Below are 21023 nucleotides of genomic sequence, written 5' to 3' on the forward strand. Positions count from 1 at the left end.
CCTGTTTGTGTCGGGTGTCCTGTTTGTGTCGGGTGTCCTGTTTGTGTCGGGGGTCCTGTTTGTGTCGGGGGTCCTGTTTGTGTCGGGTGTCCTGTTTGGGTGGGGGTCCTGTTTGTGTCGGGGGTCCAGTTTGGGTCCGGTATGTGTCGGGTGTCCTGTTTGTGTCAGGGGTCCTGTTTGTGTCGGGGGTCGTGTTTGTGTCGGGTGTCCTGTGTGGGTCGGATGTCCTGTTTGTGTCGGGTGTGTGTCGGGTGTCCTGTTTGTGTCGGGGGTCCTGTTTGGGTCGGGTGTCCTGTTTATGTCGGGTGTCCTGTTTGTGTCGGGGGTCCTGTTTGTGTCGGGGGTCCTGTTTGGGTCGGGGTTCCTGTTTGTGTCGGGTGTGGGTCGGGGGTCCTGTTTGGGTCGGGGGTCCTGTTTGTGTCAGGTGTCCTGTTTGTGTCGGGTGTCCTGTTTGTGTCGGGTGTGGGTCGGGTGTCCTGTTTGTGTCGGGTGTCCTGTGTGGCTCGGGTGTCCTGTTTGTGTCGGGTGTCCTGTTTGTGTCGGGTGTGGGTCGGGTGTCCTGTTTGTGTCGGGTGTCCTGTTTGTGTCGGGGGTCCTGTTTGTGTCGGGTGTCCTGTTTGTGTCGGGTGTCCTGTTTGGGTCGGGTGTCCTGTTTGTGTCGGGTGTCCTGTTTGTGTCGCGTGTCCTGTTTGTGTCGGGTGTCCTGTTTGGGTCGGGTGTCCTGTTTGTGTCGCGTGTCCTGTTTGTGTCGGGTGTCCTGTTTGGGCCGGGTGTCCTGTTTGTGTCGGGTGTGGGTCGGGGGTCCTGTTTGTGTCGGGTGTCCTGTTTATGTCGGGAGTCCTGTTTGTGTCGGGTGTGGGTCGGGGGTCCTGTTTGGGTCGGGTGTCCTGTTTGGGTCGGGTGTCCTGTTTGTGTCGGGTGTGGGTCGGGGGTCCTGTTTGGGTCGGGTGTCCTGTTTGGGTCGGGTGTCCTGTTTGTGTCGGGTGTCCTGTTTGGGTCGGGGGTCCTGTTTGGGTCGGGTGTCCTGTTTGTGTCGGGTGTCCTGTTTGTGTCGCGTGTCCTGTTTGTGTCGGGTGTCCTGTTTGGGCCGGGTGTCCTGTTTGTGTCGGGTGTGGGTCGGGGCTCCTGTTTGGGTCGGGGATCCTGTTTGTGTCGGGTGTCCTGTTTGTGTCGGGGGTCCTGTTTGTGTCGGGTGTCCTGTTTATGTCGGGTGTCCTGTTTGTGTCGGGTGTCCTGTTTGGGTCGGGTGTCCTGTTTGTGTCGGGTGTCCTGTTTGTGTCGGGTGTGGGTCGGGGGTCCTGTTTGTGTCGGGTGTGGGTCAGGTGTCCTGTTTGTGTCGGGGGTCCTGTTTGTGTGGGTTGTCTTGTGTGGGTCGCGTGTGGGTCGGGTGTCCTGTTTGTGTCGGGTGTGGGTCGGGGGCCCTGCTTGTGTCGGGTGTGGGTCGGGTGTCCTGTTTGGGTCGGGGGTCCTGTTTGTGTCGGGTGTCCTGTTTGTGTCAGGTGTGGGTCGGGGGTCCAGTTTGTGTCGGGTGTCCTGTTTGTGTCGGGTGTCCTGTTTGTGTCGGGTGTGGGTCGGGTGTCCTGTTTGTGTCGGGGGTCCTGTTTGTGTCGGGGGTCCTGCTTGTGTCGGGTGTCCTGTGTGGGTTGGGTGTCCTGTGTGGGTCGGGTGTCCTGTTTGGGTCGGGTGTCCTGTGTGGGTCGGGGGTCCTGTTTGTGCTGGGTATGGGTCGGGGGTCCTGTTTGGGTCGGGGGTCCTGTTTGTGTCGGGTGTCCTGTTTGTGTCGGGTGTCCTGTTTGGGTCGGGTGTCCTGTTTGTGTCGGGTGTCCTGTTTGTGTCGGGTGTCCTGTTTGGGTCGGGTGTCCTGTTTGGGTCGGGTGTCCTGTGTGGGTCGGGGGTCCTGTTTGTGCTGGGTATGGGTCGGGGGTCCTGTTTGGGTCGGGGGTCCTGTTTGTGTCGGGTGTCCTGTTTGTGTCGGGTGTCCTGTTTGTGTCGGGTGTCCTGTTTGTGTCGGGTGTGGGTCGGGTGTCCTGTTTGGGTCGGGTGTCCTGTTTGGGTCGGGTGTCCTGTGTGGGTCGGGGGTCCTGTTTGTGCTGGGTATGGGTCGGGGGTCCTGTTTGGGTCGGGGGTCCTGTTTGTGTCGGGTGTCCTGTTTGTGTCGGGTGTCCTGTTTGTGTCGGGTGTCCTGTTTGTGTCGGGTGTCCTGTTTGGGTCGGGTGTCCTGTTTGTGTCGGGTGTCCTGTTTGTGTCGGGTGTCCTGTTTGGGTCGGGTGTCCTGTTTGGGTCGGGTGTCCTGTTTGTGTCGGGTGTGGGTCGGGTGTCCTGTTTGTGTCGGGTGTGGGTCGGGTGTCCTGTTTGGGTCGGGTGTCCTGTTTGGGTCGGGTGTCCTGTTTGTGTCGGGTGTCCTGTTTGTGTCGGGTGTGGATCGGGTGTCCTGTTTGGGTCGGGTGTCCTGTTTGTGTCGGGTGTCCTGTTTGTGTCGGGTGTCCTGTTTGGGTCGGGTGTCCTGTTTGTGTCGGGTGTGGGTCGGGTGTCCTGTTTGGGTCGGGTGTCCTGTTTGGGTCGGGTGTCCTGTTTGTGTCGGGTGTCCTGTTTGTGTCGGGTGTGGGTCGGGTGTCCTGTTTCGGTCGGGTGTCCTGTTTGGGTCGGGTGTCCTGTTTGGGTCGGGAGTCCTGTTTGTGTCCGGGGTCCTGTTTGTGTCGTGTGTCCTGTTTGGGTCGGGTGTCCTGTTTGGGTCGGGAGTCCTGTTTGTGTCCGGGGTCCTGTTTGTGTCGTGTGTCCTGTTTGAGTCGGGTGTCCTGTTTGTGTCGGGTGTCCTGTTTGGGTCGGGTGTCCTGTTTGGGTCGGGTGTCCTGTTTGGGTCGGGTGTCCTGTTTGTGTCCGGGGTCCTGTTTGTGTCGTGTGTCCTGTTTGGGTCGGGTGTCCTGTTTGTGTCGGGAGTCCTGTTTGTGTCGGGTGTGGGTCGGGTGTCCTGTTTGTGTCGGGGGTCCTGTTTGGGTCGGGTGTCCTGTTTGGGTCGGGTGTCCTGTTTGTGTCCGGGGTCCTGTTTGTGTCGTGTGTCCTGTTTGGGTCGGGTGTCCTGTTTGTGTCGGGAGTCCTGTTTGTGTCGGGTGTGGGTCGGGTGTCCTGTTTGTGTCGGGGGTCCTGTTTGGGTCGGGTGTCCTGTTTGTGTCGGGTGTCCTGTTTGTGTCGGGTGTGGGTCGGGGGTCCTGTTTGTGTCGGGTGTCCTGTTTGTGTCGGGAGTCCTGTTTGGGTCGGGAGTCCTGTTTGGGTCGGGTGTCCTGTTTGGGTCGGGGGTCCTGTTTGTGTCGGGGGTCCTGTTTGGGTCGGGTGTCCTGTTTGTGTGGGGTGTCCTGTTTGTGTCGGGTGTCCTGTTTGGGTCGGGTGTCCTGTTTGTGTCGGGTGTCCTGTTTGGGTCGGGTGTCCTGTTTGTGTCGGGGTTCCTGTTTGTGTCGGGTGTGGGTCGGGTGTCCTGTTTGTGTCGGGGGTCCTGTTTGGGTCGGGTGTCCTGTTTGGGTCGGGGGTCCTGTTTGTGTCGGGTGTCCTGTTTGGGCCGGGTGTGTGTCGGGAGTCCTGTTTGTGTCGGGTGTCCTGTTTGTGTCGGGGGTCCTGTTTGTGTCGGGTGTCCTGTTTGTGTCGGGTGTCCTGTTTGGGTCGGGTGTCCTGTTTGGGTCGGGTATGGGTCGGGGGTCCTGTTTGTGTCGGGGGTCCTGTTTGGGTCGGGGGTCCTGTTTGGGTCGGTTGTCCTGTTTGGGTCGGGTGTCCTGTTTGGGTCGGGGGTCCTGTTTGGGTCGGGTGTCCTGTTTGTGTCGGGTGTCCTGTTTGTGTCGGGTGTCCTGTTTGGGTCGGGAGTCCTGTTTGTGTCGGGTGTCCTGTTTGTGTCGGGTGTCCTGTTTGGGTCGGGTGTCCTGTTTGGGTCGGGTGTCCTGTTTGTGTCGGGAGTCCTGTTTGTGTCGGGTGTCCTGTTTGGGTCGGGTGTCCTGTTTGTGTCGGGTGTGGGTCGGGTGTCCTGTTTGGGTCGGGTGTCCTGTTTGGGTCGGGTGTACTGTTTGGGTCGGGTGTCCTGTTTGTGTCGGGTGTCCTGTTTGTGTCGGGTGTCCTGTTTGTGTCGGGTGTCCTGTTTGTGTCGGGTGTCCTGTTTGGGTCGGGTGTCCTGTTTGTGTCGGGTGTCCTGTTTGTGTCGGGTGTCCTGTTTGGGTCGGGTGTCCTGTTTGGGTCGGGTGTCCTGTTTGTGTCGTGGGTCCTGTTTGTGTCGTGGGTCCTGTTTGTGTCGGGGGTCCTGTTTGGGTCGGGTGTCCTGTTTGGGTCGGGGGTCCTGTTTGGGTCGGGTGTCCTGTTTGTGTCGGGTGTCCTGTTTGTGTCGGGTGTCCTGTTTGTGTCGGGTGTCCTGTTTGTGTCGGGTGTCCTGTTTGGGTCGGGTGTGGGTCGGGGGTCCTGTTTGTGTCGGGGGTCCTGTTTGTGTCGGGTGTCCTGTTTGTGTCGGGTGTCCTGTTTGGGCCGGGTGTCCTGTTTGGGCCGGGTGTGGGTCGGGTGTCCTGTTTGTGTCGTGTGTCCTGTTTGGGTCGGGTGTCCTGTTTGGGTCGGGTGTCCTGTTTGTGTCGGGTGTCCTGTTTGTGTCGGGTGTCCTGTTTGGGTCGGGTGTCCTGTTTGGGTCGGGGGTCCAGTTTGTGTCGGGTGTCCTGTTTGTGTCGGGTGTCCTGTTTGTGTCGGGTGTGGGTCGGGTGTCCTGTTTGTGTCGGGTGTCCTGTTTGTGTCGGGAGTCCTGTTTGGGTCGGGTGTCCTGTTTGGGTCGGGTGTCCTGTGTGTGTTGGGTGTCCTGTTTGTGTCGGGTGTCCTGTTTGGGTCGGGTGTCTTGTTTGTGTCAGGTGTCCTGTTTGTGTCGGGTGTCCTGTTTGTGTCGGGTGTCCTGTTTGGGTCGGGTGTCCTGTTTGGGTCGGGTGTCCTGTGTGTGTTGTGTGTCCTGTTTGGGTCGGGTGTCCTGTTTGTGTCGGGTGTCCTGTTTGTGTCGGGTGTGGGTCGGGTGTCCTGTTTGTGTCGGGTGTCCTGTTTGGGTCGGGTGTCCTGTTTGTGTCGGGTGTCCTGTTTGTGTCGGGTGTGGGTCGGGTGTCCTGTTTGTGTCGGGTGTCCTGTTTGTGTCGGGTGTCCTGTTTGTGTCGGGTGTCCTGTTTGGGTCGGGGGTCCTGTTTGTGTCGGGTGTCCTGTTTGGGTCGGGTGTCCTGTTTGTGTCGGGTGTCCTGTTTGGGTCGGGTGTCCTGTTTGGGTCGGGGGTCCTGTTTGGGTCGGGTGTCCTGTGTGTGTCTGGTGTCCTGTTTGGGTCGGGTGTCCTGTTTGTGTCGGGTGTCCTGTTTGGGTCGGGGGTCCTGTTTGTGTTGTGTGTCCTGTTTGGGTCGGGTTTCCTGTGTGTGTCGGGTGTCCTGTTTGTGTCGGGGGTATTGTTTGGGTCGGGTGTCCAGTGTGTGTCGGGTGTCCTGTTTGGGTCGGCAGTCCTGTTTGGGTCGGGGGTCCTGTTGGGGTCGGGGTTCGTGTTTGGGTCGGGTGTCCTGTGTGTGTTGTGTGTCCTGTTTGGGTCGGGTGTCCTGTGTGTGTTGTGTGTCCTGTTTGAGTCGGGTGTCCTGTGTGTGTTGTGTGTCCTGTTTGGATCGGGGTTCGTGTTTGGGTCGGGTGTCCTGTGTGTGTTGAATATCCTGTTTGTGTCGGGAGTCCTGTTTGGGTCGGGTGTCCTGTTTGGGTGGGGAGTCCTGTTTGGGTCGGGAGTCCTGTTTGGGTCGGGTGTCCTGTTTGTGTCGGGTGTCCTGTTTGTGTCGGGAGTCCTGTTTGTGTCGGGGGTCCTGTTTGGGTCGGGTGTCCTGTTTGGGTCGGGTGTCCTGTTTGGGTCGGGTGTCCTGTTTGTGTCGGGTGTCCTGTTTGTGTCGGGTGTCCTGTTTGGGTCGGGGGTCCTGTGTGTGTCGGGTGCCCTGTTTGGGTCGGCAGTCCTGTTTGGGTCGGGGGTCCTGTTTGGGTCGGGGTTCGTGTTTGGGTCGGGTGTCCTGTGTGTGTTGTGTGTCCTGTTTGGGTCGGGTGTCCTGTGTGTGTTGTGTGTCCTGTTTGAGTCGGGTGTCCTGTGTGTGTCGGGTGTCCTGTTTGGGTCGGGGTTCGTGTTTGGGTCGGGTGTCCTGTGTGTGTTGAATGTCCTGTTTGTGTCGGGAGTCCTGTTTGGGTCGGGTGTCCTGTTTGGGTCGGGAGTCCTGTTTGGGTCGGGAGTCCTGTTTGGGTCGGGTGTCCTGTTTGTGTCGGGTGTCCTGTTTGTGTCGGGTGTCCTGTTTGTGTCGGGTGTCCTGTTTGTGTCGGGTGTCCTGTTTGTGTCGGGTGTCCTGTTTGTGTCGGGTGTTCTGTTTGTGTCGGGGGTCCTGTTTGTGTCGGGGGTCCTGTTTGTGTCGGGTGTCCTGTTTGTGTCGTGTGTCCTGTTTGGGTCGGGTGTCCTGTTTGTGTCGGGTGTCCTGTTTGTGTGGGTTGTCTTGTGTGGGTCGCGTGTGGGTCGGGGGTCCTGTTTGGGTCGGGTGTCCTGTTTGGGTCGGGTGTCCTGTTTGGGTCGGGTGTCCTGTTTGTGTCGGGTGTCCTGTTTGTGTCGGGTGTCCTGTTTGTGTCGGGTGTCCTGTTTGTGTCGGGTGTTCTGTTTGTGTCGGGTGTCCTGTTTGGGTCGGGTGTCCTGTTTGTGTCGGGTGTCCTGTTTGTGTGGGTTGTCTTGTGTGGGTCGCGTGTGGGTCGGGGGTCCTGTTTGGGTCGGGTGTCCTGTTTGGGTCGGGTGTCCTGTTTGGGTCGGGTGTCCTGTTTGTGTCGGGTGTCCTGATTGTGTCGGGTGTCCTGTTTGTGTCGGGTGTCCTGTGTGTGTTGAATGTCCTGTTTGTGTCGGGTGTCCTGTTTGGGTCGGGGGTCCTGTTTGGGTCGGGTGTCCTGTTTGGGTCGGGTGTCCTGTTTGGGTCGGGGGTCCTGTTTGTGTCGGGAGTCCTGTTTGTGTCGGGAGTCCTGTTTGTGTCGGGTGTCCTGTTTGTGTCGGGTGTCCTGTTTGTGTCGGGAGTCCTGTTTGTGTCGGGAGTCCTGTTTGTGTCGGGTGTCCTGTTTGGGTCGGGTGTCCTGTTTGTGTCAGATGTCCTGTTTGTGTCGGGTGTCCTGTTTGTGTCGGGTGTCCTGTTTGGGTCGGGTGTCCTGTGTGTGTTGTGTGTCCTGTTTGGGTCGGGTGTCCTGTTTGGGTCGGGTGTGGGTCGGGTGTCCTGTTTGGGTCGGGTGTCCTGTTTGTGTCAGGTGTCCTGTTTGTGTCGGGTGTCCTGTTTGTGTCGGGTGTCCTGTTTGTGTCGGGTGTCCTGTTTGGGTCGGGTGTCCTGTGTGTGTTGTGTGTCCTGTTTGGGTCGGGTGTCCTGTTTGGGTCGGGTGTCCTGTTTGTGTCGGGTGTGGGTCGGGTGTCCTGTTTGGGTCGGGTGTCCTGTTTGTGTCGGGTGTCCTGTTTGTGTCGGGTGTCCTGTTTGTGTCGGGTGTCCTGTTTGTGTCGGGTGTCCTGTTTGTGTCGGGTGTCCTGTTTGGGTCGGGTGTCCTGTTTGGGTCGGGGGTCCTGTTTGGGTCGGGTGTCCTGTTTGTGTCGGGTGTCCTGTTTGTGTCGGGTGTCCTGTTTGTGTCGGGGGTCCTGTTTGTGTCGGGTGTCCTGTTTGTGTCGTGTGTCCTGTTTGGGTCTGGTGTCCTGTTTGGGTCGGGTGTCCTGTTTGGGTCGGGTGTCCTGTTTGTGTCGGGTGTCCTGTTTGTGTCGGGTGTCCTGTTTGGGTCGGGTGTCCTGTTTGGGTCGGGTGTCCTGTTTGGGTCGGGTGTCCTGTTTGGGTCGGGGTTCGTGTTTGGGTCGGGTGTCCTGTGTGTGTTGAATGTCCTGTTTGTGTCGGGAGTCCTGTTTGGGTTGGGACTCCTGTTTGTGTTGTGTGTCCTTTTTGGGTCGGGTTTCCTGTGTGTGTCGGGGGTCCTGTTTGGGTCGGGTGTCCTGTGTGTGTCGGGTGTCCTGTTTGGGTCGGGGGTCCTGTTTGTGTTGTGTGTCCTGTTTGGGTCGGGTTTCCTGTGTGTGTCGGGTGTCCTGTTTGTGTCGGGGGTATTGTTTGGGTCGGGTGTCCAGTGTGTGTCGGGTGTCCTGTTTGGGTCGGCAGTCCTGTTTGGGTCGGGGGTCCTGTTTGGGTCGGGGTTCGTGTTTGGGTCGGGTGTCCTGTGTGTGTTGTGTGTCCTGTTTGGGTCGGGTGTCCTGTGTGTGTCGGGTGTCCTGTTTGTGTCGGGTGTCCTGTGTGTGTTGTGTGTCCTGTTTGGGTCGGGGTTCGTGTTTGGGTCGGGTGTCCTGTGTGTGTTGAATGTCCTGTTTGTGTCGGGAGTCCTGTTTGGGTCGGGTGTCCTGTTTGGGTGGGGAGTCCTGTTTGGGTCGGGAGTCCTGTTTGGGTAGGGTGTCCTGTTTGTGTCGGGTGTCCTGTTTGTGTCGGGAGTCCTGTTTGTGTCGGGGGTCCTGTTTGGGTCGTGTGTCCTGTTTGGGTCGGGTGTCCTGTTTGGGTCGGGTGTCCTGTTTGTGTCGGGTGTCCTGTTTGTGTCGTGTGTCCTGTTTGGGTCGGGGGTCCTGTGTGTGTCGGGTGTCCTGTTTGGGTCGGCAGTCCTGTTTGGGTCGGGGGTCCTGTTTGGGTCGGGGTTCGTGTTTGGGTCGGGTGTCCTGTGTGTGTTGTGTGTCCTGTTTGGGTCGGGTGTCCTGTGTGTGTTGTGTGTCCTGTTTGAGTCGGGTGTCCTGTGTGTGTCGGGTGTCCTGTTTGGGTCGGGGTTCGTGTTTGGGTCGGGTGTCCTGTGTGTGTTGAATGTCCTGTTTGTGTCGGGAGTCCTGTTTGGGCCGGGTGTCCTGTTTGGGTCGGGAGTCCTGTTTGGGTCGGGTGTCCTGTTTGGGTCGGGTGTCCTGTTTGTGTCGGGTGTCCTGTTTGGGTCGGGTGTCCTGTTTGGGTCGGGAGTCCTGTTTGGGTCGGGTGTCCTGTTTGTGTCGGGAGTCCTGTTTGGGTCGGGTGTCCTGTTTGGGTCGGGTGTCCTGTTTGTGTCGGGTGTCCTGTTTGGGTCGGGAGTCCTGTTTGGGTCGGGAGTCCTGTTTGGGTCGGGTGTCCTGTTTGTGTCGGGAGTCCTGTTTGGGTCGGGTGTCCTGTTTGTGTCGGGTGTCCTGTTTGGGTCGGGAGTCCTGTTTGGGTCGGGTGTCCTGTTTGGGTCGGGAGTCCTGTTTGGGTCGGGTGTCCTGTTTGTGTCGGGAGTCCTGTTTGGGTCGGGTGTCCTGTTTGTGTCGGGTGTCCTGTTTGTGTCGGGTGTCCTGTTTGGGTCGGGAGTCCTGTTTGGGTCGGGTGTCCTGTTTGGGTCGGGTGTCCTGTTTGGGTCGGGTGTCCTGTTTGTGTCGGGTGTCCTGTTTGTGTCGGGTGTCCTGTTTGGGTCGGGTGTCCTGTTTGTGTCGGGTGTCCTGTTTGGGTCGGGTGTCCTGTTTGGGTCGGGTGTCCTGTTTGGGTCGGGTGTCCTGTTTGTGTCGGGTGTCCTGTTTGTGTGGGTTGTCTTGTGTGGGTCGCGTGTGGGTCGGGGGTCCTGTTTGGGTCGGGTGTCCTGTTTGGGTCGGGAGTCCTGTTTGGGTCGGGTGTCCTGTTTGGGTCGGGTGTGGGTCGGGTGTCCTGTTTGTGTCGGGTGTCCTGTTTGTGTCGGGTGTCCTGTTTGGGTCGGGTGTCCTGTTTGTGTCGGGTGTCCTGATTGGGTCGGGTGTCCTGTGTGTGTTGAATGTCCTGTTTGGGTCGGGTGTCCTGTTTGGGTCGGTAGTCCTGTGTGTGTTGAATGTCCTGTTTGGGTCGGGAGTCCTGTTTGGGTCGGGAGACCTGTTTGTGTCGGGAGTCCTGTTTGAGTCGGGTGTCCTGTGTGTGTTGAATGTCCTGTTTGGGTCGGGTGTCCTGTTTGGGTCGTGTGTCCTGTGTGTGTTGAATGTCCTGTTTGTGTCGGGTGTCCTGTTTGGGTCGGTAGTCCTGTGTGTGTTGAATGTCCTGTTTGGGTCGGGAGTCCTGTTTGGGTCGGGAGTCCTGTTTGGGTCGGGTGTCCTGTGTGTGTCGGGTGTCCTGTGTGTGTCGGGAGTCCTGTTTGGGTCGGGAGTCCTGTTTGTGTCGGGTGCCCTGTTTGGGTCGGGAGTCCTGTTTGGGTCGGGTGTCCTGTTTGGGTCGGGTGTCCTGTTTGTGTCGGGTGTCCTGTTTGGGTCGGGTGTCCTGTTTGGGTCGGGAGTCCTGTTTGGGTCGGGAGTCCTGTTTGGGTCGGGTGTGGGTCGGGTGTCCTGTTTGGGTCGGGTGTCCTGTTTGGGTCGGGTGTCCTGTTTGGGTCGGGTGTGGGTCGGGTGTCCTGTTTGGGTCGGGTGTCCTGTTTGGGTCGGGTGTGGGTCGGGTGTCCTGTTTGGGTCGGGTGTCCTGTGTGTGTTGAATGTCCTGTTTGGGTCGGGTGTCGTGTTTGGGTCGGGAGTCCTGATTGGGTCGGGTGTCCTGATTGGGTCGGGTGTCCTGTGTGTGTTGAATGTCCTGTTTGGGTCGGGTGTCCTGTTTGTGTCGGGTGTCCTGTTTGTGTCGGGTGTCCTGTTTGGGTCGGGAGTCCTGTTTGTGTCGGGTGTCCTGTTTGTGTCAGGTGTCCTGTTTGGGTCGGGTGTCCTGTGTGTGTTGAATGTCCTGTTTGTGTCGGGTGTCCTGTTTGGGTCGGTAGTCCTGTGTGTGTTGAATGTCCTGTTTGGGTCGGTAGTCCTGTTTGGGTCGGGAGTCCTGTTTGGGTCGGGTGTCCTGTGTGTGTCGGGTGTCCTGTGTGTGTCGGGTGTCCTGTTTGGGTCGGGAGTCCTGTTTGTGTCGGGAGTCCTGTTTGGGTCGGGTGCCCTGTTTGGGTCGGGAGTCCTGTTTGGGTCGGGAGTCCTGTTTGGGTCGGGTGTGGGTCGGGTGTCCTGTTTGTGTCGGGTGTCCTGTTTGGGTCGGGTGTCCTGTTTGGGTCGGATGTCCTGTGTGTGTTGAATGTCCTGTTTGGGTCGGGTGTCCTGTTTGGGTCGGGTGTCCTGTTTGGGTCGGGTGTCCTGTTTGGGTCGGGTGTCCTGTTTGTGTCGGGTGTCCTGTTTGGGTCGGGTGTCCTGTGTGTGTCGGGTGTCCTGTTTGGGTCGGGAGTCCTGTTTGGGTCGGGAGTCCTGTTTGGGTCGGGGGTCCTGTGTGTGTCGGTAGTCCTGTTTGGGTCGGGTGTCCTGTGTGGGTCGGGTGTCCTGTTTGGGTCGGGTGTCCTGTGTGTGCTGAATGTCCTGTTAGGGCTGCTCTGGGTTTATTATTCTTACCGCAGGGTTAAATGCGGTTAGCGAGCTGTATGTAAAGTTTTGGCTGCTTTCAACCTTCAATTTCCTCATGATGTCTACTGTTCCAGATGTTCCAGTCAACCCCAGCTTGTCCGTGGACTCTCCGCTCTCTGAATTCTTCAACAGGGACTCTCTGGCATTGCGTTGTACGATACCCATGTACCGTGTGAGCTCGGACACGATCAGATTCCAGTTGCACCAGCTCTCCCAGCCCCTGGTAGTGAGGGCCCGGACACCTCCGTCACCATTGTCCTCCACCGTTTTCACCATTTCTTCTCTCACGGCGAGCGATGGCGGGGACTACGCATGCCTGTACCAAGTCCAGAGGTCAGGGCGCACCTTCAACTCATCCTACAGCAACCCTGTGACTGTGACAATCTCAGGTGAATTTTGCACGGGAGATTGTCTTTTGCGTTCTCGAAGTTGGTGCACCGATTCGAGTTCCAAATCTCAGTTCAATCTATCCAATTAAGAGAGCAAAGAAATAATCACTCCTCCATTGGCAAGACCAGGCCTTTATGTTTCTGTCATTCATAGCGTGTGACACCTTGAGGTCGAAGTTTGTCTGTCATTGCATCAATGTCGGGTCTGATATTGGGTTCATTGCTCAATGGAGCCCAATCTGGGAAAAGGCTCATGACAGGCAAATGGGAATATATGTATTCGGGACAAAGAATAGGTAACTCCCCACAAAGCCTGTCCCCCATCCACAAGGCACAAGTCAGGAGTGTGAGGGAAACTCTCCACTTGCCTGGATGAGCTCGGCTCCAACAACACTCGAGAAGCTCAACACCATCCAGGACAAAGCAGCCCCGCTTGATTGCTCCCCTTCCACAAACATTCACTCCCCCCCCCCCCCCCCCCCCGCCCCCCCCCCTCCCCCCGCGCACAGTGTCAGCCGTGTGTCCCATCGACAAGATGCACGGCAGGAACTCACCGAGGTTCCTCAGGCAGCACCTTCCAAACCCAAAAACTCAGCCCCCTGGAAGAATACGCAGCAGCAGACACTTGGGGAGTGCAACCCCCTGCAAGTTCCCTCCCCTCACCTCCTCCCCCCCCCCCCCCCCCTCCCCCCCCCCGAGCAATCCTGACTGAAATATATCAAAATGATCGTCCGAAAATGAACAGCAGCTAACTCACCTCTTCCCTTCCTGGGAAAACCTGCTCTTCGGGAGGGAATTCCAGGATTCTCGCTCATCGTCAGTCAGTCCCTGAGGTGTAGGTACACCCACTGTGCTGTTAGGGAGGGAGTTCCGGGATGTTGCCCCGGCGACAGTGAAGGAACGGCCGATATATTTCCCAGTCAGGGTGGGGAGTGACTTGGAGGGGAGCCTCCAGGTTGTGGGGTTCCCAGGTATCGGCTGCTCTTGTCCTTCTCGATGGAGGTGGTCGAGTGTTTTGAAAGTACCCCTCACGGATTAGAAACCGTTTCAAACCCCTGGGATTTTTTCCCTCTGTTGGGCCAGGTCAGGACATTGGTGACAAGCCCTTCCTGAGTGGCTGAGTTAGATTAAAACTGAGCCCTGTGCTGCCTCCTGGAGACTCTTCAACGAATTGTACTGATTTCCGCCTTCCTCTCCAACCCCCTTCCCAGATCACAGCAACAACCCCACAATGTCGCTTGCGAGGCCCTCCGGCGTGTTCGTGCCGGGCGAGAATGTGGACCTCACCTGCACCTCACCCATTCGCGACTTTGAAACCGAGTTTTGTTTGCTCAAAGTGGGGAGGGGCGCATCGCCCACCTGCGTCCTGGCCGGGACAGCTCATCAAGCCATCGTGTTCACCCTCAGCAACGTTCATGTAACGGAAGGAGGGAGCTACGCCTGCACCTACGAGATGAGGAAGGACAGGAAGGTGTACAAGTCGAAAGCAAGCAATGAAGTAACTGTGTCAATCATTGGTGAGTATCACAGTAAGATTCTTCCTCCAGCTCTACAGGAGCGTGCTCAGGTCTCACTGGGGGCAGGCCTGGCCCCATGCCTCAGAAAGGATATTATTGCCACAAAGATAGTGCCGCGAAGATTCATCAGATTCTTCTGTGGATGATGGGAAACTCCCCTGAAGAGAGAGCAGAGAACCTGGGCCTGTATTCTCGAGCTTCAAAGAATGAGAGGTGATCTTATGGAAACCTTCAAAATACTGAAAGAAACAGACAGGGTTGAGGCAGGTAAGATGTTTCCCTCGGTCGGGGAGTCTCGAACCAGAATCAGGGGGCAGCCACTGAGGGTGGAGATGAGAAATGTCTTCACACAGAGGGTTGTGAATCTTTGGTATTCTCTCCAGAGGCTGTGGAAACTCAGTCACTGACTGTTTAAAGCTGAGATTGACAGATTCGCAACAACATTTTGAGGGGCACGGTAGCACAGTGGTTAGCACTGCTGCCTCACAGCACCAGTGACCGGGGTTCAATTCTGGCCTCGGGTGACTGTCTGTCTGGAGTCTGCACGTTCTCCCCGCGTCTGTCTGGGTTTCCTCCGGGTGCTCCGGTTTCCTCCTACAGTCCAAAGATGTGCGGGTTAGGTGGATTGGCCATGTTAGGGTGTCCCTTAGTGTCCAAAGATGCACAGGTTAGGTGGATTGGCCATGTTAAATTGTCCCTTAGTGTCCAAAGATGCACAGGTTAGGTGGATTGGCCGTGTTAAATTGTCCCTTAGTGTCCAGGGATGTACAGGTTAGGTGGATTGGCCGTGTTAAATTGTCCCTTAGTGTCCAAAGATGCACAGGTTAGGTGGATTGGCCGTGTTAAATTGTCCCTTAGTGTCCAAAGATGTGCAGGTTAGGTGGATTGGCCGTGTTAAATTGTCCCTTACAGTCCAAAGATGTCCAGGTTAGGTGGATTGGCCGTGTTAAATTGTCCCTTAGTGTCCAAAGATGTACAGGTTAGGTGGATTGGCCGTGTTAAATTGTCCCTTAGTGTACAGAGATGTACAGGTGACGTGGATTGGCCGTGTTAAATTGTCCCTTAGTGTCCAAAGATGTACAGGTTAGGTGGATTGGCCGTGTTAAATTGTCCCTTAGTGTCCAAAGATGTGCAGGTTAGGTGGATTGGCCGTGTTAAATTGTCCCTTAGTGTGCAAAGATGTACAGGTGACGTGGATTGGCCGTGTTAAATTGTCGCTTAGTGTCCAAAGATGTGCAGGTTAGGTGGATTGGCCATGTTAAATTGTCCCTTAGTGTCCAAAGATGTGCAGGTTAGGTGGATTGGCCGTGTTAAATTGTCCCTTAGTGTCCAAAGATGCACAGGTTAGGTGGATTGGCCGTGATAAATTGTCCCCTAGTGTCCAAAGATGTACAGGTTAGGTGGATTGGCCGTGTTAAATTGTCCCTTAGTGTCCAAAGATGCGCAGGTTAGGTGGATTGGCCGTGATAAATTGTCCCCTAGTGTCCAAAGATGTGCAGGTTAGGTGGATTGGCCGTGTTAAATTGTCCCTTAGTGTCCAAAGATGTGCAGGTTAGGTGGATTGGCCGTGTTAAATTGTCCCTTAGTGTCCAAAGATGCACAGGTTAGGTGGATTGGCCGTGATAAATTGTCCCCTAGTGTCCAAAGATGTACAGGTTAGGTGGATTGGCCGTGTTAAATTGTCCCTTAATGTCCAAAGATGTACAGGTTAGGTGGATTGGCCGTGTTAAATTGTCCCTTAGTGTCCAAAGATGTGCAGGTTAGGTGGATTGGCCGTGTTAAATTGTCCCTTAGTGTCCAAAGATGTACAGGTTAGGTGGATTGGCCGTGTTAAATTGTCCCTTAGTGTCCAAAGATGCACAGGTTAGGTGGATTGGCCGTGTTAAATTGTCCCTTAGTGTCCAAAGATGCACAGGTTAGGTGGATTGGCCGTGTTAAATTGTCCCTTAGTGTACAGAGATGTACAGGTGACGTGGATTGGCCATGTTAAATTGTCCCTTAGTGTCCAAAGATGTACAGGTTAGGTGGATTGGCCGTGCTAAATTGTCTCTTAGTGTCCAAAGATGTACAGGTTAGGTGGATTGGCCGTGTTAAATTGTCCCTTAGTGTCCAAAGATGCACAGGTTAGGTGGATTGGCCGTGTTAAATTGTCCCTTAGTGTCCAAAGGTGTACAGGTGACGTGTATTGTTCGTGCTAAATTGTCCCTCAGTGTCCAAAGATGTACAGGTTAGGTGGATTGGCCGTGTTAAATTGTCCCTTAGTGTGCAAAGATGTACAGGTGACGTGGATTGGCCGTGTTAAATTGTCCCTTCGTGTCCAAAGATGTGCAGGTGACGTGTATTGTTCGTGCTAAATTGTCCCTTAGTGTCCAGAGCTGTACAGGTTGGGTGGGGTTACAAGGTTATGGGGATAGGGTGGGTAGTGGGCTTGGGCACAGTTTGAGAGGGCGGTGCAGACTCAATGGGCTGAATGGCCGCCTTCCTCACTGTCGGGATTTTATAGATTCCATGGACAAAGCGATAAGGGGGTAGCGGCTGTAAAGTTCCCGACCAGCCAATGATTGTATTGTATAGTAGAGCACGCTCGATGGGCTGAATGGCCGCCTCCTGTCCCTCCGCTCCTATGTCCTGGCAACGCAAGCTACTCCTCACAATTTAAATGTGGCAAAATGTGAGTTTGGCCAGTCTATCAGGAAGAATTGAAAATCAGCGCGTTATCCAAATGGAGCATGGGATTGTGGAGCTGAATCCTACAAATAAACCCTCAAGAGTATTGAAAGTCAAAGAGATCGAGGAATACAGGTCAACCGGTCACTGAAAGGGGCAACACAGGTGGAGAAGGTAGTCAAGAAGGCATACGGCATGCTTGCCTTCATTGGCCGGGGCATTGAGTATAAGAATTGGCAAGTCATGTTGCAGCTGTATAGAACCTTAGTTAGGCCACACTTGGAGTATAGTGTTCAATTCTGGTCGCCACACTACCAGAAGGATGTGGAGGCTTTAGAGAGGGTGCAGATGAGATTTACCAGAATGTTGCCTGGTATGGAGGGCATTAGCTATGAGGAGCAGTTGAATAAACTCGGTTTGTTCTCACTGGAACGAAGGAGGTTGAGGGGAGACCTGATAGAGGTATACAAAATTATGAGGGGCATAGACAGAGTGGATAGTCAGAGGCTTTTCCCCAGGGTTGAGGGGTCAATTACTAGGGGGCATAGGTTTAAGGTGAGAGGGGCAAGGTTTAGAGTAGATGTACGAGGCAAGTTTTTTACGCAGAGGGTAGTGGGTGCCTGGAACTCGCTACCGGAGGAGGTGGTGGAAGCAGGGACGATAGGGACATTTAAGGGGCACCTTGACAAATACATGAATAGGATGGGAAGAGAGGGATACGGACCCAGGAAGTGTAGAAGATTGTAGTTTAGTCGGGCAGCATGGTCGGCACGGGCTTGGAGGGCCAAAGGGCCTGTTCCTGTGCTGTACATTTCTTTGTTCTTTGTTTGTAAATGTTGGTATATATCTTCCTGTAACGCAAGACACTCAGCCTCACTGTTAACCACCTGGCCAATCTTTGTGTCATCCACAAACTTACTGATCCGACCCCCCCATACAGTCACCTGAACCATTTATGACGAATAATAGGGGGCCCAGTACAGATCCCTGTGGTCACCACTGGACTCTGGCTTCCAGTCACTAACGCAGCCGTCTGTCATCACCCTCTGTCTCCTACAGCTCAGCCAGCTTTGAATCCACCTTATCAAGTTCCCCTGTGTCCCATGTACATTTACCTTCTTTTAGCACAGTGGTTAGCACTGTTGCTTCACAGCGCCAGGGTCACAGGTTCGATTCCGGCTTGGGTCACTGTCTGTGCGGAGTCTGCGCGTCCTCCCCGTGTCTGCGTGGGTTTCCTCCGGGTGCTCCGGTTTCCTCCCACAAGTCCCGAAAGACGCGCTGTTGGGTGAATTGGACATTCTGAATTCTCCCTCTGTGTACCCGAACAGGTGCTGGAATGTGGCGACTAGGGGCTTTTCACAGTAACTTCATTGCAGTGTTAATGTAAGCCTACTGGTGACAATAAAGATTATTATATTATATTATTATAACTGCACTACCCTCTTTTACACACTTAGTCATATGCTCACAACATTCAACAAAATTTGTTCGGCATGACCTCCCTCTTACAAAGCCATGCTGACTATTCCTGATCAAACCTTGCCTGTCCAAGTGGAGATAGATTTTCTCCTTCAGAACCTTCTCCAGTAGTTTCCCCACCACTGACGTGAGACTCAGTGGTCTGTAGTTCCCTGTCTTATCCCTACAACCTTTCTTAAATAGCAGGACCACATTAGCTGTTCTCCAGTCCTCTGGCATCTCCCCTGCCGTCAGAGAAGAATTAAAAATTTGGATCAGGGCCCCTGCGATCTCTTCCCTCGCCTCCCACAGCATCGTGGGACACAATTCACCTGGACCTGGAGTTTTGTCCACTTTTAAGCCTGCCAACACGTCCAATACCTTGTCCCACATTCTGACAATTTGCCCATTAACATCTCTCTCCCTGAGTTCCACATTGACCTCCTCATCCTCCTGGGTGAAGACAGATGTGAAATATTCATTCAACACCTGACCAATGTCCTCTGGCTCCACCCATAGATTGTCCCTTGGTCCCTAATGGGCCCCACTCGTTCCCTGGTTCTCCGCTTCCCATTGATATCCTGATAGAATATCTTGGGATTTTCCTTACTTTTTGCTCTCCTCATTGCTTTCTTCAGTTCCATTCAGTTCAAAAAGGGGAGCAGAGACAACCCCGGCAACTATAGACCGGTGAGCCTCACGTCTGTAGTGGGTAAAGTCTTGGAGGCGATTGTAAGAGACAAGATTTATAATCATCTAGATAGGAATAATATGATCAGGGATAGTCAGCATGGCTTTGTGAAGGGTAGGTCATGCCTCACAAACCTTATCGAGTTCTTTGAGAAGGTGACTGAACAGGTAGACGAGGGTAGAGCAGTTGATGTGGTGTATATGGATTTCAGCAAAGCGTTTGATAAGGTTCCCCACGGTAGGCTATTGCAGAAAATACGGAGGCTGGGGATTGAGGGTGATTTAGAGATGTGGATCAGAAATTGGCTAGCTGAAAGAAGACAGAGGGTGGTGGTTGATGGGAAATGTTCAGAATGGAGTTCAGTCACAAGTGGAGTACCACAAGGATCTGTTCTGGGGCCGTTGCTGTTTGTCATTTTTATCAATGACCTAGAGGAAGGCGCAGAAGGGTGGGTGAGTAAATTTGCAGACGATACTAAAGTCGGTGGTGTTGTCGATAGTGTGGAAGGATGTAGCAGGTTACAGAGGGATACAGATAAGCTGCAGTGCTGGGCTGAGAGGTGGCAAATGGAGTTTAATGCAGAGAAGTGTGAGGTGATTCACTTTGGAAGGAATAACAGGAATGCGGAATATTTGGCTAATGGTAAAGTTCTTGAAAGTGTGGATGAGCAGAGGGATCTAGGTGTCCATGTACATAGATCCCTGAAAGTTGCCACCCAGGTTGATAGGGTTGTGAAGAAGGCCTATGGAGTGTTGGCCTTTATTGGTAGAGGGATTGAGTTCCGGAGTCAGGAGGTCATGTTGCAGCTGTACAAAACTCAGGTACGGCCGCATTTGGAGTATTGCGTACAGTTCTGGTCACCGCATTGTAGGAAGGACGTGGAGGCTTTGGAACGGGTGCAGAGGAGATTTACCAGGATGTTGCCTGGTATGGAGGGAAAATCTTATGAGGAAAGGCTGATGGACTTGAGGTTGTTTTCATTGGAGAGAAGAAGGTTAAGAGGAGACTTAATAGAGGCATACAAAATGATCAGGGGGTTAGATAGGGTGGACAGTGAGAGCCTTCTCCCGCGGATGGAAATGGCTGGCACGAGGGGACATAGCTTTAAACTGAGGGGTAATAGATATAGGACAGAGGTCAGAGGTAGGTTCTTTACGCAAAGAGTAGTGAGGCCGTGGAATGCCCTACCTGCTACAGTAGTGAACTCGCCAACATTGAGGGCATTTAAAAGTTTATTGGATAAACATATTGATGATAATGGCATAGTGTAGGTTAGATGGCTTTTGTTTCGGTGCAACATCGTGGGCCGAAGGGCCTGTACTGCGCTGTATTGTTCTATGTTCTATGTTCTATTCTGCACTCTCTGTACTCCACTAATGCCTCTGTCGATGGGCTCTCCTTGTACTTATTGTACTTAACAGAATGTTGCCTGGTATGGAGGGCATTAGCTATGAGGAGCGGTTGAATAAACTCGGTTTGTTCTCCCTGGAACGAAGGAGGTTGAGGGGAGACCTGATAGAGGTCTACAAAATTATGAGGGGCATAGACAGAGTGGATAGTAAGAGGCTTTTCCCCGGGGTAGAGGGGTCAATTACTAGGGGGCATAGGTTTAAGGTGAGAGGGGCAAGGTTTAGAGTAGATGTACGAGGCAAGTTTTTTACACAGAGGGTAGTGGGTGCCTGGAACTTGCTACCGGAGGAGGTGGTGGAAGCAGGGACGATAGGGACATTTAAGGGGCATCTTGACAAATACATGAATAGGATGGGAATAGAGGGATACGGACCCAGGAAGTGTAGAAGATTGTAGTTTAGTCGGGCAGCATGGTCGGCACGGGCTTGGAGGGCCGAAGGGCCTGTTCCTGTGCTGTACATTTCTTTGTACCACATGAGCACAGCCGAGGTACTGCGTGACCACCTCCGGGGTCCTGTGAGCAGTTTTGGCCTCTGTATTGAAGAAAGGATAAAGTTTGCGGAGAATCAGATCAGAGAGAGTTGACTGAGTTGTTGGGATGGAAGGTGATGGTCGATTGAGGGAAGGTTCAAGTGATTGGATTTGATTTCGGCCCAAGATGGCAAGAGACTGCAGAGTGTGGTGAACTCAGACCAACCCATCACACAAGCTTGTCACCCCCAGATCGATTCTGTCTACACCTCCCGCTGCCTCAGGAAGGCAGACAGTATTGTCAGAGACCCCTCCCACCCAGGCATTGCCTTCTTCCAGACCCTTCCACCAGGCAGAAGGTACAGAGGCCTGAGGACCCGCACATCCAGACACAGGAACAGCATCTTCCCCACAGCTACAGACTCCTCAACCACTCCCCCTCAGACTGATCAGTCCCCTGTGTTATGGGCCAGGGTTTAGAGAATCCCAACGTGTATCATGGAGCTCACCTGACCCACAACTTTCAATATGTTGTGGTATGGGGAGCACACGGCCCACTCTACAGGGGTGGGACAGCAGAAATGGAGCTGTGGCTTTTAAAAAACAAAACAATGTTTATTCTATGAACTCAAGTTAACCTTTTTAAAACAAACAGTGAATATCTTAGCAACCATTAATTCAAATACACCCCCCAAAGAATAAAACACTAAGTCACCTGTAAGCTGTCCTTTTAACATCCAAAAGACTTAACAAACCTTCAAGCAGGAGCACGTTAGGGTTACATTTTTACAATTCTGAGTTCGCCAAATGATCCATAGATAGTCTTTGGATGGCAGAGATCAACAGCAGAGCAGCTGACTGAAAACACAGACACACCCAAGCTCTTTCTCAAACTGAAACTAAAAAGCAGAGGTGGAGCTCAGCTCCACCCACACTCTGACATCACCCCAGTAACATGAGCAACTCCATTTCTTAAAGGTACATTTCTTAAACACCCATTTCTTAAAGGGTACTCTCACACGACACCTGTGAGAGCACTATTCACGACGCCCTATGCTGCTCTTGTTTGACCTTGT

At 54.3% G+C, this 21023-nt stretch overlaps 1 protein-coding gene across 1 annotated transcript in view; it reads left to right on the plus strand.

Annotated features, from left to right (window-relative positions):
* The window catches only part of LOC140411554 (uncharacterized), a 245207-nt gene that overhangs the window by 109635 nt on the left and 114549 nt on the right, over positions 1-21023 (plus strand). The window contains exons 8-9 of the mRNA XM_072500635.1: positions 11419-11733; positions 12945-13250. Of these exons, the coding sequence (XP_072356736.1) occupies positions 11419-11733; positions 12945-13250 (621 nt within the window). The remainder of the gene's footprint in view (positions 1-11418; positions 11734-12944; positions 13251-21023) is intronic.

Source organism: Scyliorhinus torazame, chromosome 4, assembly GCF_047496885.1.
Source record: "Scyliorhinus torazame isolate Kashiwa2021f chromosome 4, sScyTor2.1, whole genome shotgun sequence".
Lineage (NCBI taxonomy): Eukaryota > Metazoa > Chordata > Chondrichthyes > Carcharhiniformes > Scyliorhinidae > Scyliorhinus > Scyliorhinus torazame.